Source organism: Alligator sinensis, unplaced genomic scaffold, assembly GCF_000455745.1.
Source record: "Alligator sinensis unplaced genomic scaffold, ASM45574v1 scaffold346_1, whole genome shotgun sequence".
NCBI classification, from domain to species: domain Eukaryota; kingdom Metazoa; phylum Chordata; order Crocodylia; family Alligatoridae; genus Alligator; species Alligator sinensis.
In genome coordinates, this window is record NW_005842765.1 from 119157 (window position 1) to 135918 (window position 16762).

General features: G+C 42.0%; 2 protein-coding genes across 11 annotated transcripts in view; one reads left to right on the plus strand and one right to left on the minus strand.

The window, feature by feature from the left end:
- Positions 1 to 10661, plus strand: part of SGTB (small glutamine rich tetratricopeptide repeat containing beta) — a 40994-nt gene extending 30333 nt beyond the window's left edge. For all 3 annotated transcript variants that reach the window (XM_025216774.1, XM_025216776.1, XM_025216775.1), the window contains 3 exons: positions 6175 to 6212; positions 6456 to 6539; positions 10066 to 10661. In XM_025216774.1, coding sequence (XP_025072559.1) covers positions 6175 to 6212; positions 6456 to 6539; positions 10066 to 10177 — 234 coding nt within the window. In that variant the 3' untranslated portion in view covers positions 10178 to 10661. The remainder of the gene's footprint in view (positions 1 to 6174; positions 6213 to 6455; positions 6540 to 10065) is intronic.
- A 4387-nt stretch (positions 10662 to 15048) lies between these two features.
- TRAPPC13 (trafficking protein particle complex 13) overlaps positions 15049 to 16762 on the minus strand; it is a 37946-nt gene continuing 36232 nt past the window's right edge. For 5 of the 8 annotated variants that reach the window (XM_025216771.1, XM_025216770.1, XM_025216773.1 and 2 more), the window contains 2 exons: positions 15501 to 15651; positions 15049 to 15387 (listed from right to left, as the gene is read on the minus strand). In XM_025216771.1, coding sequence (XP_025072556.1) covers positions 15280 to 15387; positions 15501 to 15651 — 259 coding nt within the window. In that variant the 3' untranslated portion in view covers positions 15049 to 15279. The remainder of the gene's footprint in view (positions 15388 to 15500; positions 15652 to 16762) is intronic. The other 3 variants (XM_025216772.1, XM_006034717.3, XM_006034719.3) reach the window with 1 other exon arrangement.

Below are 16762 nucleotides of genomic sequence, written 5' to 3' on the forward strand. Positions count from 1 at the left end.
AGGGGGGCAGGCTAGCTGATCTGTTCAGGTCCCTCCTGACCCTAGCTACTATGAAACTATAAGCTTGCTAAAAAATTTTTTCCAACTTTTTAAGTTGGTCTAATAAAAGATAGCATATTCACCCAAAGAACCTTGTCTTCTTTCAAGATGGCATTTGAAGGAAGCCCTCCTACTTTTTTAAAGAATTCCATCTGGTAGATTTCAGCAGCACTGACGGGTTTTCTGCTAGGGCTGCCAACACACGAAATTTCTTTTTTTTTCTTTTTTACAGACAATCTGCAAGCTTTTTACTGACACATGTTTACTGATATATGTTTTACATAATGTAAATGTAACTCTTCTGCTAGGCCCCAATTAGAAGGGCTGGGTTTAAATTCAGGGGTTTAATATCAACCATAGTAAAAAAGTTTGGTTGTCGATTAAAAGTTTGCAGTAAAAAAACTCTTTGGTTGGCAACCCTGATTGACTGCAGCAGTGGCTTTACACTGCGTGGCCCCATCTTTCTCCCACTCTCCCAGAGACCCCCACACCCTGATACCCTGACTGTACCTTGCATCATGCTGCCATACCTGGCCCACGCACATGTCTTACCCCTGCCAGCTGTGCTCTCCCCCTGTCCTGTTACAGATCCTTAAAGAACTCTACCTGTGACCCAGCAGTATTACAGGCAGCCTGGGACACAGCAGCAATACATGGGTGAGAGAAGACTCCCTTCAGGGTGTTGCATTTCTGCTTAGACAATAGGTGGCGCTATTCTGCTCTGTCTGCAGGGGTTCAATGAAGCTGCAGCTGCTTAGTGTTTATATTGACAGTTAATGGGTTTTTTAATGGAATTTACTGTGTCATTTTAGCCTTTTTTTTTTTTTTTTTTTTTTTTTTGAACTGACATTCAGTAAACTTATTGATAGTTGACAACCCTGTTCTCTGCTATAGAGCACAGTAAATTACACTTAAATATCTGCATGCTAAGAAGGTCCTCAGTGAGCTCTGAAACACTTAGCCATAAGATGTGAAATAACCAAGCTTGTGACAGGAGCCAGAAAGTCACCTGTTGCAGTTTTATAGGTTACATATAGTCTGCAAGAAGAAGTAGGTGGTTCTGGAACTCAGCATATGACTTAATTGATCAAGTGCATTGTACAGAGTCCCAATCTGTTTTGAGTTATAAATGTACTTACTCTTCAATATGTAGCTAGCTACAGGAAATATATTTTTTTGTAATGTTTCCAGAGGCTTTCTAGTCAAATCTGGTGAATGTGCATTTAGTTGCCAGCAACTCCTGAGTTTTGTTACTTACTTTCTCTCACTGTAGGGACTTACTGAAATTGTGATTTTTTTGGAATTTTTGCAAAAACCAGTTTCAGGTGGGTTCTGTAAAAAAGGCTTGTTGAGGGGTAGAAAAAAACAAAAAAAAAAAGCTGCAAGAACAGAGAAGGGCAAAAAGCTCTGGCATCCTGAAGCACAGTGGGAGGGAGAGGTGGGGAGAGAGAGCAAATCGGAGGCTGTGCCTCTGACTTAGGCTCAGTCCAGGGCCAGCCAGGGAAGCGGGAAGGTTTTGGTGCCAGCTTTTAATGTGTCCACAGGCATGCTGCTACTGCATACATGCTGCCACCTGAGGAGGAGCGGGGGTGAACTCTAAGAAATCCTCTAAGATGGCCAAATACATTTCAGCACTGGGCCATGCAAGACAGTATCCTGCAGGGACCTTCCATGCAGATGAAGGCAGAATCTTCTATATTTCCTGCAGTGCAACTCTGGATGTGTCTAGGAAAACCAGTATAGATTGTCATTGAAGTCTGAGGCACGCATGAAGTGGAACGCTGTTGCAGAGGCTGAAAGTCAGAGCAAGAAGCAAATGACTGTGTCCTCCCTGTTTAAAAGGATTATGGAAAGCAGCTTTGCAAACCAAGAGGTGGCATTTTTGTTTGTGGAGGCTCTCACAGTGGCCAAAAACATCCCTCTGGAGAAACTTGATCACCTGAAGTTAAAGGACTATCTGAAACAAAATGTGCCAAATACTTGCAGTTTTCCATGTTCCAGCACTGTCTCCCTGCAGTGATTGCTTTACATGTCCAGTCCATGAAGGCTGACGTGGCAGACTTTGATTCCTTTTCCATTGTGGCTGATGAAGCCACCAACCCTCCAGATAACTGTGCTGCACATTTTATTTGTACCAGGGAGGTGGACAGCCCAGGATCTGCCTGTATTTCAGTGAGCTGGTCCACCTTACATTTGTCATTTTTTCTACTGTCTCTCATTGTGTAGGTAATTGTCAGCTATGGCTAGCATTTTTAACAAGATCTCAGTCTTCCTGTCTGATTAATGCCATGTACATGTGCAAGGGTTTCTCCGATGTGGTCCAAGGAATGCTGCCCAACACTGTTCATGTCACCTGAAATGTGCACATTCTGTCCCTAGTAAGTGACACCTGATGTACACAGTTCCCCAATGTGAATAGGCTAGTATCTTCTTTCAAGAAAGCCTTTAAGCACTGTACAGGCAATAAGGTCCAGTACAGGGACTCCATCACCAGTCAAAGTGGGGAGGAGACTCATGGCACTGGGCCACTGGTATCAGAGCCTGTGCTCCCATAGTGGAATTCCTGGTTCAGTGCGCTCTGTTACCATGCCAAGCAAATGCAGCACTACCAGCAGTTTGTGAATGAGGAGCTGGAAATTGCACCCAGCATACATTGCATGCTTAAGCTTTGCGATCTCTTAGGGTGAGGTGACATTCAAGTTCAAGTAACATTTGAGATTGACATTGCCACCCAGTTCATGGAGCTCCTGATGTGATTTGAAGGCTAGGCAGGCTGTGATCCATCATACATACAACAAGCTGATGGATTTGATAAACTGGGACAAAGGGTATCACAGGAATTATCAAGCTATCCTTGTGAAAACCAATGCAGAAGGGACCTGTTCCAGGCAATAGCTATAAAACTGAACCAGTACTACAGGTATGATCCATCACTGCCACCGTGGTTCAAATAACCAGCTGCCTCTTTCTTTAGTGCTGTTCACATTTTAGACCCCAACCAGGTGCCTTTGCTGAGTTGTGACCCTCAACCACTGAAAGCAATCTTGGGATGGGGGAAGGAACATTACAGTGAACATGCTGCTTACATGAAGTTTGTCAAAGAGTGCCAAATGCTTGTGTTTGTGTTTTGGGACTCTGTGACCGCTTTCCTCATCTCTATGCCCTGGCAAAAATATGCTTCACCATTTCAGTGAATTTGGATGCTGAGCATGCCATCTCCGTGTATGGGCACGGGTTCATTCCATGGAGACAGAGAATGTCTTGCGACTGTGGCTGAGTGCAGCATGCTTGCATTTAATACCTAGCAGGCATGTCTACATGTGCTGCTATGGCGCTATTGTTAGTGCCATCATTTAGTACTTCCTTCTGGAAGTACTAACAGATGGTGTAGTAACAGCTGGTACTGTGCTGTGTGCACCGTGCCATGCACAGTTATTTTTAGGCATTATGTTGCTGTAGCAGTGCACTGTAATGGGGGAGTACATTGCTACAGCAACATAGCTGTGGCATCACGGGTTTTGCCCATGAATACTACGTCGCCGAAGTGCGCTGCTACAGTGATGTAGCGTCAGGTGTATATGTGCCTAGCGTGAACTGCCTGTCTCAATATTAGCATTGTTTCAGTAAGCTTCTCTTTATAATAGCCTTTAATAAAGTATATATAGTTGTTATTAGTTACAAATCATGTTGCGCATAGCTTTATTTTCATAAGATCTTTCATTTTACACCTTTATCGAGTGCTTGGATTGCTTAATGTGTCAATTAATGGCTTCTGCAGGCTTAATCCCTTAATTAAACCCATGGAAGCTATTAATAGTTGCATTATTAAGCAATTTAAGTGGACATTAATGGCTTCTGCAGGCTTATCCTCTAATCAAGCCTACAGAAGCCATTAGCAGCCACTCTGAGTGTTTAATAACATATTGATTAATGGCTTCTGTGGGATTAATCAGGGGATTAAGCCCGTGGAAGCTATTAATTGACGTGTTATAATCGAAGTGGCAGTTTGGGGCCATCTGGCAATCCGTGGGGAGGGGTGGGACTATTGGGACCCTTCAGCCAGTCGGAGACATATGGGGGGTGGGGCACGGTGCTGTGCTTGGCTTGCAAAAATGGCTGTTGGCCCCAGGATCTGTCTGTGAAATTGGCTGGCATCTACCTCGAGTTCAGTAGACCCCTATCTGGCCTTGAGTAACTTACTTAAGGTCCTTTTTGAGCCCCTTAACCTTTTGGACCAAACTTAGTACTGATCTAAGCAAGTGCAACCTCATTGCCATCCAGTTGCACTGAATATGATCTTGTGTTCCCAACTGTAAATAGAGAAAATGGCTAATTTACCTTTGAGATGCTTTCTGAGGAAACAATAATTGGTAAAACCGTTTAATGATGATGAAAATGCCATACATTCAGTTGACTAGGTGAGATCAAGGAATAAGTGTGTGACTCAATGACTGTTCTTAAAATGGTTTCCCAAAATAAATTTTTGTAGGACTCGCTTCACAAAAATTAGATGCAGTGCAAAAATTGAAGACATCTGCACCAGAGAAGACTGCTTCTGCTGTTTCTGTGATATTGTTACTTATCATAATAATGGCATCCCCAAAACTAAAGACCCTTCCCAAATTCTTAACTGGAGGATTCTAGAGATGAGAACTATTATCAGAAAGCTGAGGAAAATAATAGATAAGATTCTGAGCTTTCTTTAGCTTTGGTGATTGAAAATTAGTATTGAGAAATAATTAATTTAAAATGCTTAATTCATTTTTAAAAAAATAATGAATGATTCCTCAAGTATCTGATATCTTACGTTTTCATTTCCAAGGCATTGGGCTTGCATGTCTCTAATGCCACCCCACTTCCTATTTTTAATGGTTAATTATCCTGGCCAGCAGTAGTGAATTTTAACTTGTATTCATTGAATGTAGTATGATGGAATATATTATCTTCTTATCCTTGAAGTACATTTGTAGCAGGGGCAGCTGTGATGCCCCTGGTGGCCACATGGCTCTTGCCTCCCTCAGCTCCCTGGGGTATCTTCCCTTCTTGTCTGCCATGCCTTGATGGAATTATTTCTTGCTGTAGAAGGGAGGCTGCCGTAGGGTCCCTGGGCAAGCTGTATCTTGCCTTGGCCAGTGAGTCCCTCCCATACCCAACTGACCCCCAGTACTCTTCTTCAGTACCCTAAGTGGGGACCCTTCTTGCCCTGTCAGTGCCTCAGAGCACCACCTTAAGGGCTATTCAGGCCTCCTTCTGCCCCTACAGCCATGCACATGCCCTGCAGATATTACTCTAGATCCACACATCAGCTTGTATGGGCTTCAGCCCTCTTAGCTTCAGCTTGCTGGTTACCCTCGCTGTTGACTGCCAGCCTAGGTCCACTTCCTCTGGCTCATCTTCTGAGTCTCAGCCTGGTCTGGCCCTTGGCCCATCTTGCTCTGCTTGGGCCTATGGACCTCTCAGCTGGAGAGCCCCTTCCTCTCTGTTGGGGCTTAGGCCCTGGCCCTCTCGGTTGGAACCTGCCCTGGATAGGAGTGAAAATCTGGAGTGCCTCCCAGGCACTCCTGTGTGGCCTCCAGTCCTCCAGTCTAAAACAAATGTAACAAAAAATCAAGTAACTGCTTTAAACTCAAAGTCTCCCCTCTGGGTGGTCATACCACTGCCAGGCAACCTTCCCACTTTCTGGCTTTCTCTGCCCTGGGAGCCTGCCATGAACTATAGCACTAACACCTCACCAGCCTGAACTGGCAGGAGCTTCTCTCTCTTCAGCATGCAGGGTCTGACTGCCCATTGTGGCTCAGGCCATGGGTTTATATGCCTCGAAGCCCCACCCCCTTTTTGTCATGTGGCTACTCAGCCACACACAGGAGTTTCCCCTTTAATTAAAGCATGTGCTCCTGCTGCTGCAGCCCCACACAGTGATCTTGGTCTGCTGTATTCTCTTAAAGTAACAGGAACCCTCTGGCTCCCTGTTGCATCATCTCTATAATGAGTTTTGTTGAGGATTTTATATCTATTGATCTTAATTTTGCTAATGTGTTGTAATAAAACACATGTATATTATGTTTCTAATGTCTCCCAGAATGATACCTAAATACTCATTGCATTATAACTTGAGATGCATCTTATCTGTTCTAGGCAGCAAGCTTAATGCAGAACCCTCAAGTTCAACAATTGTAAGTATGAATATAAAATGAGATACTGGTGTCTGAGTTAGCAAAACTAAGGCAGAGAACAACATATTTCTAAAACTTTTACATAGCATTCTTGCTATTGTTGACTTTACAGCCATACCCCAGTAATTAGAGCTAGTACAGAATAACTTCCTGTATTGCTCACCCCCGTTCTTTACCACAGTTCAGCAAAGAACTGTGGTTTATGATTTTGTATGATGACCAATGCAGTGTTAACTCTTCCAGAATGTCAGGGATGATGTCAAATGCCATTGGTGGTCCTGCTGCAGGTGTAGGTGGCCTAACTGACTTGTCAAGCCTCATACATGCGTGAGTATTTGGATGTATCTACCATTTTAACTTCTTTGCATTTATAGCTGTACTCTGTACTAACGGACAGCTGCTTATTAGTTTTTCCCCTTTACTTGTCTGATAACCTTAGAAAATTAAAACTGAAAATAGCAGGTCTTACTTTCCATTATCTCATTGCTTATGTTCTTTGCACACTTGATTCAGTTTGAACAATTAAATGGTGTTGTTTCACTTTTTGCACAATTTCTTTTTTGACCAATTCATTAAAAGTTTCTATTGAAATGCCTAGGTCCTTGTACATTTTTTCTTTTGAATAGCAATTCATCAGCCTACTCTAAAAGTTCTGAGCTCCCCACAGCTAAAGACTTGTTTCCTCAAGCCTTGCTTAGTTGAGGAAAAGCTATGAAAATAAACAGGTTCTGCTCAAAGTTGCATGTTTTCAGTTCTGGGCATGCAAGTAGTTCCAAAGTTGGGGGCCCCTGACTGAAAATAATCTGCTTTTAGCCTGCTCACATTTAAATTGGGAGAGCTGTTGCTTCAACCAACTGAAGAGTTGAGCTCAACTACAGTAAGAATCCAACCTGTTGGAGTTTGATTGTCCAGCTGAAAGCCAGCACACAGCATAGCCCACATATAATATAATTGATGGAAAATACCACTTAACAAGCATGCAGTTTGATTCTACAGTGGCAGACAATTCCAGATTAGCCTTGAGACACAGGCACACAGTCATTTAATGCCATGCCACAGGTGCAATCTTAATATTGGGAGTCAGATCCTAATTAAACTGTTACTACTTGCCAGTGCAACGGAAACCTGGAATCATAATCCCAGACTTCTTCTGCGCCAATAAGTTGAAAGCCAGGTGCTGCAGCCCCGCACCTGGGGCTGACAGTCATGGCCTGGACAGCCCCAGGCCCATTTTACCTGGAACTGTCTGGGCATGTAATTAGCAGGGATCTGGGTTTTCCATTTCTCATTGAGAAAACGAGAAAAATGTGGATTTCTCCCTTGACCTGAAGAAAATGCAGATTTCTCATTTTAACAGAGAAACCTGCAGATTTTGCAGTTTTGGAATGAGCTTTCTGCAGGCTGGCAGAGTTCCAGCCTGCACAGGACTGGGAATGAATGGGAGGAAGGCAGTCAGGCAGGGAGCGCCATGTGCACATGCCCCCCAGGCGGCTTGGAGAACAGCTCCTGTAGGTACTTGGTGGGGAGGGCTTGAGGCCCCCATAGGAAGGGAGGGAGTTGGGTAGGGCTGGGGCTGGGATATGGGTCTGCACTCTGGTTGCAGGGTCCCAGCAGGGAGTGGGACAGGGCTATAGGCGGCTTGTCCAGGGGGCAGGGTGGGGCCAGCTCCCCGCAGCTGCACACACTCCTGGGGGGCATGGGGGAAATGTGGCTCCCAGATGTGTGCATGGGGCAAGGTCCGGCTGCCCACTGAGGTGTGGGCTCAGGCTCCTGCCCTACTGCCCTCCCCCAGGGCCTCTGCAGCCCAGTGGGTGAGAGCCAGCACTGCAGGGCAGAACTAGGCTGTACAGGGATCTCATTGTCACACCCACTGCACCCCTCTTTCCCCCGAGCCTGCAGAGAGGGGGAGCTGGGCTCTGTTCTACTGCAGCAGCAGCAGCTGCTGCCTCCTCCTGGAAGCAGAGGGCTTGGAGCTGGGTCTGTGGCCCCATAGCCCTGGCATCTGTGGGCACCCTCCAGCAGGGGACTATGGGTGGGGGGCAGGGGGCACCAGCAGGGCTGTGGGGGGGTAGGGTGAGGTGCACTAGTAGGGCTAAGGGGCTGTAGTGGGGGGAGTGACAGGTGCCAGGGGGGCTGTGGGGGGGAATGAGGGGCCTTTCATTTTAATCATGGATTTGGGGTTATTTTATCAGAGAATTTGTGATTCTCTTTATCAGGGAAAACCAAGATCCCTTGTAATCAGCTGACTGTTGGCCTCAGTTGGACAGCCCTGGGTCTTGAACTTGGCGCTGACAATCAGCTTATTGTTGAAACCCTGTGCCTAGCATCTCTGGCTTCAGGGATCAGAGGCTCCTGGTGGAAGAGCTCCACCAACCTTGGGGTTTGAAGTCCCCAGTTGCGGGGAAGCCCTTTGGCTTCCATGCCAGGAGCCTCTGATTCCCCATGCCTCGCAGCCCAGCCAGACATGCTGGGCATGGGGTTTAAAGTCCCCTGCAGAGAAGCCCTTTAGCTCCCCATCCCTGCAGCTTCAGGCCAGGGCTGATTGGCCCTGGCCACATGTTAAATTTCAGGTGCTATACAAACCAGTTATAAACATGTTCTACACTATATACTATGAACATTGTTATGGCTTGTTTCCCATTTTGGAGTGCTTTAAATTGGGTACATGTGTATGTAATACCCTTCCCTTTTATGCCATAATTAACACCATTAATCACAGCATAAATGTAACATCTAGATGGGGCCTGGGTGTGCGGCCAAAGAGTATATTTTACTAATTCCTGTTCCAACCAGCAAGTGTGAATAACTCTGGCAGAAGGAGGTTCCCCTTAGAAGGTGAACTTTCTAGCCAAATGCTCATCAAATTAAAGGAGCCCTAGTAAACTGCTGCTACTTGGACAAAATGAAGAAGCAGATTTTGTCTAAGTGCTTGTTCCAGCAAGCAGGTGTCATATCTGTTTTTACATGTTATTTTCAACTCCTTAGTGATATATCCCTGGTTGATTCAGATCAGTGTTATTTGGTCAAATGAAACTTGTGTGTGAAACTGGATGTTACAAGCATAGGGTAGAGTAGGGATGTCCAACTTCTAAGCACCTGGGGTTGCACAGGCCACACCAGCAGGGTCTGCATGCCATGGGGGCTACCCCCACACACCTGGTTACCCTACCTCACCTTCAGCTGCCTGGCTGTGAAGTCTACTGCTGCACCATGCCACAAAAGTGCTTCCTGGCATGGACTGTCCTGTCCCACCCTGTCTTGCCCCCTGGGGTGGTGGCATGTAGTGAAAGCCAGAGGACAGAGGGGGAGCCTCAAGACCCTGGTTGCTGCTGCAGCAGTTGGGCTTCATTTTAACCCCTTGTGAGCCACATGTGGTCTACAGGCAGCCAATTAGATAGTCCTGGTGCAGACCATGCCACTTCGTGTCCACAAGGGAGATGCCAGAATCTCTCTGTGAAACTCTCAGGAGATTGCCTTTGACCAGAAGAACAAGTTCCTATTATTATTTGCTGACTAGGTTTTCTCTTTGAAAAAGGAGTGCAGCCATTCAAAAGTAGCTTCATTTCCCAGTACAGGTATGCAGTGGTAAGTTACTGGTAGCTGCTCACCAGTGATAGAAAACAGGTTTTTAAAATAATTTCCATGGACCTTATTGCCCAGTTGTCACTAAAAAGAGAACCCAACTAAAAAAAAATCTGTAATTTTATGAATATTATCTTATTTCCATGATTTTCTCTTAAGGTTAATTTTAAGTATATCAGCTTTCAGTTCTTACAAGGCATTCTGCTTTTTTATGAATCGTGCTTAGCAGATGTTTTTAAGTTGTTGATTTATGTAAAACTGTTCAACACAGGGGACAACAGTTTGCACAACAGATACAGCAACAGAATCCAGAGCTTATAGAGCAACTGAGAAATCATGTCCGGAGCAGATCTTTCAGTGGGAGCACTGAAGAGCATTCCTGACTTAAAGAAGGCATGTGTTTATAGAACTCAAAAGATATATTGTAGTTAGTAGCAAAAACACCATTGTAACTATTCTGCTTGGAAAATCTTGTGTGTGTTCTGTAAACAATAATAAATCTGTTAAACAGATCCATTGCACACAAATTTGAACATATCATGAATGTATAGTGAATCCTTTGTAAATTAATACATAGTAAATAGAATAAGTGACTTATGAAAATCTCTGCATATAAATTGTTATCACTTTCAGGCTGTGTGTTAGAATGATCTCCAGGGCTGCTGAGTGGGGAGATAGGAATATTGCTTTGTTGGTTGCTGCCATACTTGCATAGTAATTTAGTTCTAAAACTTACATAATAAGGGGTACATTGATAATGAAGATGTGGATGGCTCTGCTGCGAAACAATAGCCTAAGCAGGCTGCCTTCTCTATGTGACATTCCTGTGGAGATTATGGAGTTCAATGTAGATGTGAAAAACTTACCTAAGATGCAGTCCTGTGACTGCAAAACACTCCTACTTGTTGCAGGCTGTTGGTACCAGCACAATATGCTTGTCAGTTTTACCAGGAGGAAGGCAAGTGGTAAAGATAAAGACTAGAGAGAATTAAAAATTGCACAGTAAAAGAAAATAAAACTGAACTATGAGATGGATATACTGAAATCAGAGGGACAGAGTGGATAAAGGAGGATTATAGTAGGAGGCTTAGGAATTTTTACTGCCACACAAGCTCCAAAACCATCTTGATAGCCCTGGAGGTCTCTCTTATGGCACTAATGGTATAGGCATGGCAAGCTGTGCTTTCTTCTCTGTATATATATTTAAACATGAACATAAAAATCCTTAACTGTGACTAGTTAAACTGGTCATATGACTGTGGAAATAATTAGCATTGAAAACTTCTTTATTCATGCATATATGGATACTACTGTTTTGGATAATTATTCATGCTTTCTGCCTGCATCTACAAAATATTGTGTTGCCTAGATGAATTTGTTCTGGGGAAGCCAGCCCTGATGGAAGTGGAATGGAGCAGTTACCAGGGAAGCTACATACTGTACTCTTGAAACCATCTTTATAATTTGTTGGCAACTTCAGTTTTTGCATATTACAAAGCTAAGAGCAACCATCTTACTCTAGCTCATGGTTTACATAACAAAAATAGTTGCTGTAGTTCTGATGGTCTTAGCTAACCCAACAAGAGCATGCTACAGTTGACAGTGCAATCTGTAAACATTTATTCTTTTTAATATATGAACAGAAGGAAGCTTTATAGTTTTAAAAAAACCCACAACACTGACATTCCTCAGTAAGAATAGCTGTCATTTAAAGTCTTTGTTCCCATTTGCATCTAGGAACAAAGGGTTCATTCATGCTAAAATCTATTTTGTCCTAAACAGCCTAGATTATTTCACAAAGTCATATGACATAATCACAGGGTGAGGAGAGTCTTACAATATGTAATTGCACTTTACTTTGAACAATTCATACTGAAACTGAAGTGGTAAACCACAATCTAAACAAGTACTGCTTTAATTTGAGATTAACAATATACTTTATCACAGAATTTAATAAATAATTGTGCATTTAAAACTTAAGTGGTTTTGTATTTTTACTAGTTCAGCAGCAAAACTGCATGCTAATCCCTGGAGAAGAGAAAATAATACATTTTTGACATTCTGTTAAGATGTGAATTTTCAGAGGGGTTTGTATAGGAATGTTTGTTTTCTTCTATGTTTACTGGCAAAATACCTTTCTCTTTATTAAATATATTAACCACACTTCCAGCACAGAACTGAATTATTTGCATGATAACACTTTCTACTTCATCTACTAAGGTAATTTATCCATAGTCAAGGGTGCATTTAAAACTTTCCTTGTTGACCTAAAATTTGATCATTTATGTTGATGGTGAAAGAGAATTGTATCTGCAATTTATGAAGAAAATCTGTCCTATTTGCAGATACAAGTAATCTTGCATCTGATTTGTCCATCATTTCTGCATCTTCTACCAGAAATTATACACTAACACAGTTCCATCTCCTTAAAGCTGTTGGCTCAGTATGAAGATAGGCATAAACTAATGTTATTTTCAGTTTTTCTGTATAGTTTTGATTTACCCATCTCTGTTTAGCTTGACAGACTAGACATTGCATTACATGAGGGCATTCTATTCTGTATTCAACTGCAGCTTAGAAGGGACATATAGGGTATTGTGTATGGTTTTTTTTAACCCTAGCTCAAGTAGTTGGACCTACAAGCTAGTTATTTGAATGGGAGGAAAAAAAAAGAAGTGCAAGGCAACCTTACATTCTTGGCTCTGGATGTCCTATGGAAAGGAGGTAATTTGCAAAGAGACTAGGACTGGAACCATAGTTTCAGCTACAGGCTGAATGTAAAGAGCATGAGAATCTTGTTACAAGGAGATCAAAGTTTTAGTTTTAACAGCATTTTTAGAAAATAAGTGACTACTTTTGTATAGAAGTTGTGGCCTTTCATTCTGACCAACAAAGTCACATTACAAAAAAAATGCAGGTACGTTTGACACTGGTTCATACAAGAAGTAATTTTAAAGGACAAATGTAAAAATCACCATTATTTGGAAGTGAAATGCCATTTACTTAATTCAGCAGGCTTAGGGGGAAAAAGGCCATGTCAATGGAGTTGTTTTCTGATTTGACCGCTGAACCAGGCAAGGCAACTTCTCAAAGGAAGTGGCTGGACCTAACCTTCCAAGCATTTTCCAGACGAGACAAACAACTAACTATACGATTTGCTAAAAATTGGTACAAGAAACTTAGAGTAGATAGCATTTCCCTTTCATTCATTATACTATAGTACCTCTTGCATAGATTGGCCTAATCGCAATGGCTGCTTGCAGATGTTAAAAAAACAAAAACAAAGCACACACAAATGGCACTAAATTCTGCACTCTCCTACACCAAGCCGAGCGCATGCCCAGAAGAGGCAGCGCATTAGTTGGACTTGGCTTGCTCAACATCTGCATAGATCAGATGCTTTAGTGGGGCTTTTTGGAACTTTCATCTAACAGCTGATTAAATCAGCTTTAGCTAAAAGAGTCAAAGCCCCACTGAAGTACCCGATCTATACAGATGCTGCAGAGCCAGGTTGAAGTAACATGCTGCTGGTTCTGGTAAAGCACTTTTTTTTGTGAAGTCTGCAAGCAGCCAAGGATTTTAAGCAGTACTAAAAAGATAGTACTTGCTTTCTTTGAGACTTCTTAGAATAAAAAAATACTTTTAGCACTAAGCAGCAAAGCGACTGGTGAAGTGGCCTGGTCCTAAAATGCTATAGCCTAACTCAGCAGTTCCCAGTATGTGGTATGCATACCACCAGTGGTACGCATTAACAGATTTATTAGAATTACTTTATATGAGAAAAATTTGCTGGTGGTACTTACAGTTGAAATATAACATTTACAAAATGTATCGTTTTAAAATTGGTGGTTCGTAATCTGTCAAGAGTTTGGGAACTGCTGGCTTATCTCATTGGGCAAGTAGTTTGACTTAAGAGGAGCTGAACATTCAACGTGAGTTTACTCATTAAGTATGACTAGCAATTTTGACAAATTTTCTAAGTATCTACATTGTTGAGAAGTGTGACAAGTTAGTGAGCATAACCTTCCCCCTGTTTTTTACTATAGGCAAGTCTGCTCACAACAGCTGCTATAAGGTTCCCTGCCATGTCTCATTATAAGACCTTGCTTTTAATATTGCTCAACTCATCCAGTTTGGGCTGAAGCCTTCCATGCTGGGGACCTTCCTTTGGCTGAAGTTTTCTGAAAAAAGTTCAGCCTCTGTGAGAACAAAAGATTAAAAAAAAAAAAAAAAATCTTAAATGTTAACTGAACTTTGGTAAATTCTAGTGGCCTTAATAAATTCTATTCTTGCTTTGCTAAAGAGACTGGATTTGGTGGTGTGACTACTACTGTGCCAGGATGTGCTTTGTGACACCTCTGAAAACATACCCAAACTTGTCCAACTTTGTGTCTCAGGTCATACTATGTGCATAGTTAAGACACGTGCTAGAGTTTAAAAAGGCTAAAAATACCAGAAGATTCCACATAGAACAGTGAAGGAGAAAAAAATATTGAATAGAAGTTTGTTAGTGAGTGTTATTTCAGAATACTGAGTAAGACACAGGCCCACAAAGTTAAGAATTGTATCATGATGTACTAGAGGATTTAAGGGGGAGGGGGCAATTTTAATTTAAACTGCATTTAAATAAAGGCATTTCATCATTTATTTAATGAGACACTGACCATCTTAGTCTGGCATTTCCTAATTTATGAATGCTTGACTAAGAATGGTAAATGCAAGCCTTTGTTAAGGCTGTAAAGACCCACAACTGCAACAGTTCCACATTTACCTATGTAAAAATATCAGCAAAAATAATGGGGGGGGAAGAGGCAGGGAGTGAGTGAGAAGGGGGAGGGCCAGTGTAATTATCAAACATTCAGCAACTAATTTTTTCAAATTAATGTATATATTCTGTAATAAAGATCAGAGTTACTGATTGGGGAATATGAAGTATCACAGTAAGCAAGAAGTCTAGGGAAAAGTGATGAACAAGCATGTGTGAGTAAGCAAAAAGAAGAGAACCTGCATAGTGCAGTCAGTCCAAGGTATGCCATTGAGAGAGAGGGGCAAAAGTGAGACGCACTACAAGAATGTATCACTTAGGGACTAGTCTCTCCAGGTTCAAGTAGGCTGACAGTCATTGCTACAGGCTACAGTTCTACAGTCATAGCAGCCGTTTCAAAACATTGGTAACTTGTAATCTTTAAACTGGCTGAACATTCCATATAGTATTGCATTATAACTTGACAAAGCTCCATTCTTAGACATTATTTTAAAGGCTTTATTGTCAAATAATAGATAAAATATATATATAATTATCTGTTTAAAACATATTTTAAAATATTCCAAAAATGCTTGGAGAAGAAAGTTAAATAAACATGCTTGCATTGTTTATGGATAGGTACAGTTCTTTTTTTTTTTTAACATTTGGCTGCCTGCCATTTAGCTGTAAGATGTAGGAAGTTGGTCTAAAACCAGAGCAGAAGTATTACAGGATTTTTCTTCAGCTTTCTTCTTTTACTTCTGAAGAAACTACACAGACTTGTGCAATATCATCATACTCGTATGTTCTCTTCAAAAACGTATCTGTCAGTCTTAAGCCAGAAACACTCTAATAGAAAAAAAGATTTGTACAAATGTTATTAGTAAGAATAAACTTATGAACTGCTGTTATAAAATATCCACTCTATAAACAAGACTGTATTGCTAACAGTGAGGTCTTACTTGTAGTCCCTGCACTGAAGACAATAGTGTAAGTGCAAGATGGAGGGATGAACTGGGATGTAGCTTTCCAAGTTGCCTTCCTGAAACTCCACACCAGTGGATGGAATTAGTATTGCACATTTCCAGTATCAGATCCATAGTCCTTTCACTGCTAGAGGAAACCAAAGAATAAGAAAAATCCTTGTTCTCACTCAAAGAAGATTTTAGTACAGTAGCTTGATAGTTATACCAGTGCTCATCAGAAACTAATCGTTGACTAAAATACTTAAAAAAAAAATTAAGATTACAAACTGCTGCAATTAAGTCATTATTACATAATTGCAAAACAAGACAGTAACTCTGCTGAATATTAATATATTGATTACATTAGGGATGAGCCTACCAGGATGAGGAAATGCAGTCTAATTCATTTCCTCAGGTAATACCCAGAACAACATTCTTTATTTTAAAAAGTGACTTCCACAAGCTTGTAACAAGATTGCTATGCACCAAGTCAAAAGAAAATTTTATATTCAAGATTTGGATAAAGATTTGATTTCAAAAGCAACACCTGGATATTGCCCGTGGCGATTCTGGATGCTGCAGACTATGTGGATGTTAAAACTAGTACTGAAAATTTTATTCTTAAGGAAGTTACTACTAGTTAATTGAAGCCTATCTAAGACTAAAAGACTTAAGATGTGTTGTAACTGTACACTGTTAAACACGTATTAACATACAAAACTGCATTTAAATCTCAAGGCATTCCATCATCAATCTCTGGCAACATCATAAACCAAGCAGTACCAAGTTAATCCCTTGGCATATTTATTTCTGATCATTTTTCACTAAAATGATACATTTCAAAGTGATATAGCACAAGGGAGCAATATTTGGCAAACCTTTCAGCTTTTTTAGAAGCTGGTCTAAAAGGGTGTGTACAGACATCTGGGGATGTTAAAGGGCATTTAGATACCCAGGTAAATTGGGATGGAGAGGGGCCTTGAAAGAGATCAGGGGCAGCAAACACAGCCCATGGGGGGCTTGGAGGGATGGGGGGGGCAGGGGCTAGTGGGGCCCATGGGAGCTGGTGGGGTCTGCTTGCAGGATCAGGGGAAGTAGAAGCATCCATGGGGGTCATGGGGACACTTCCCCCTCTGGTCCAGGGGCTGTTTTTAGTTCCATGCCCCTCCACCCCTAGATGAACAACCAGGCCCTGCTTCCCCCCGCCCCACCTTACTTTGATTGGCTACTGGCACTGGCAAATGCCAGTAAAACTGGCA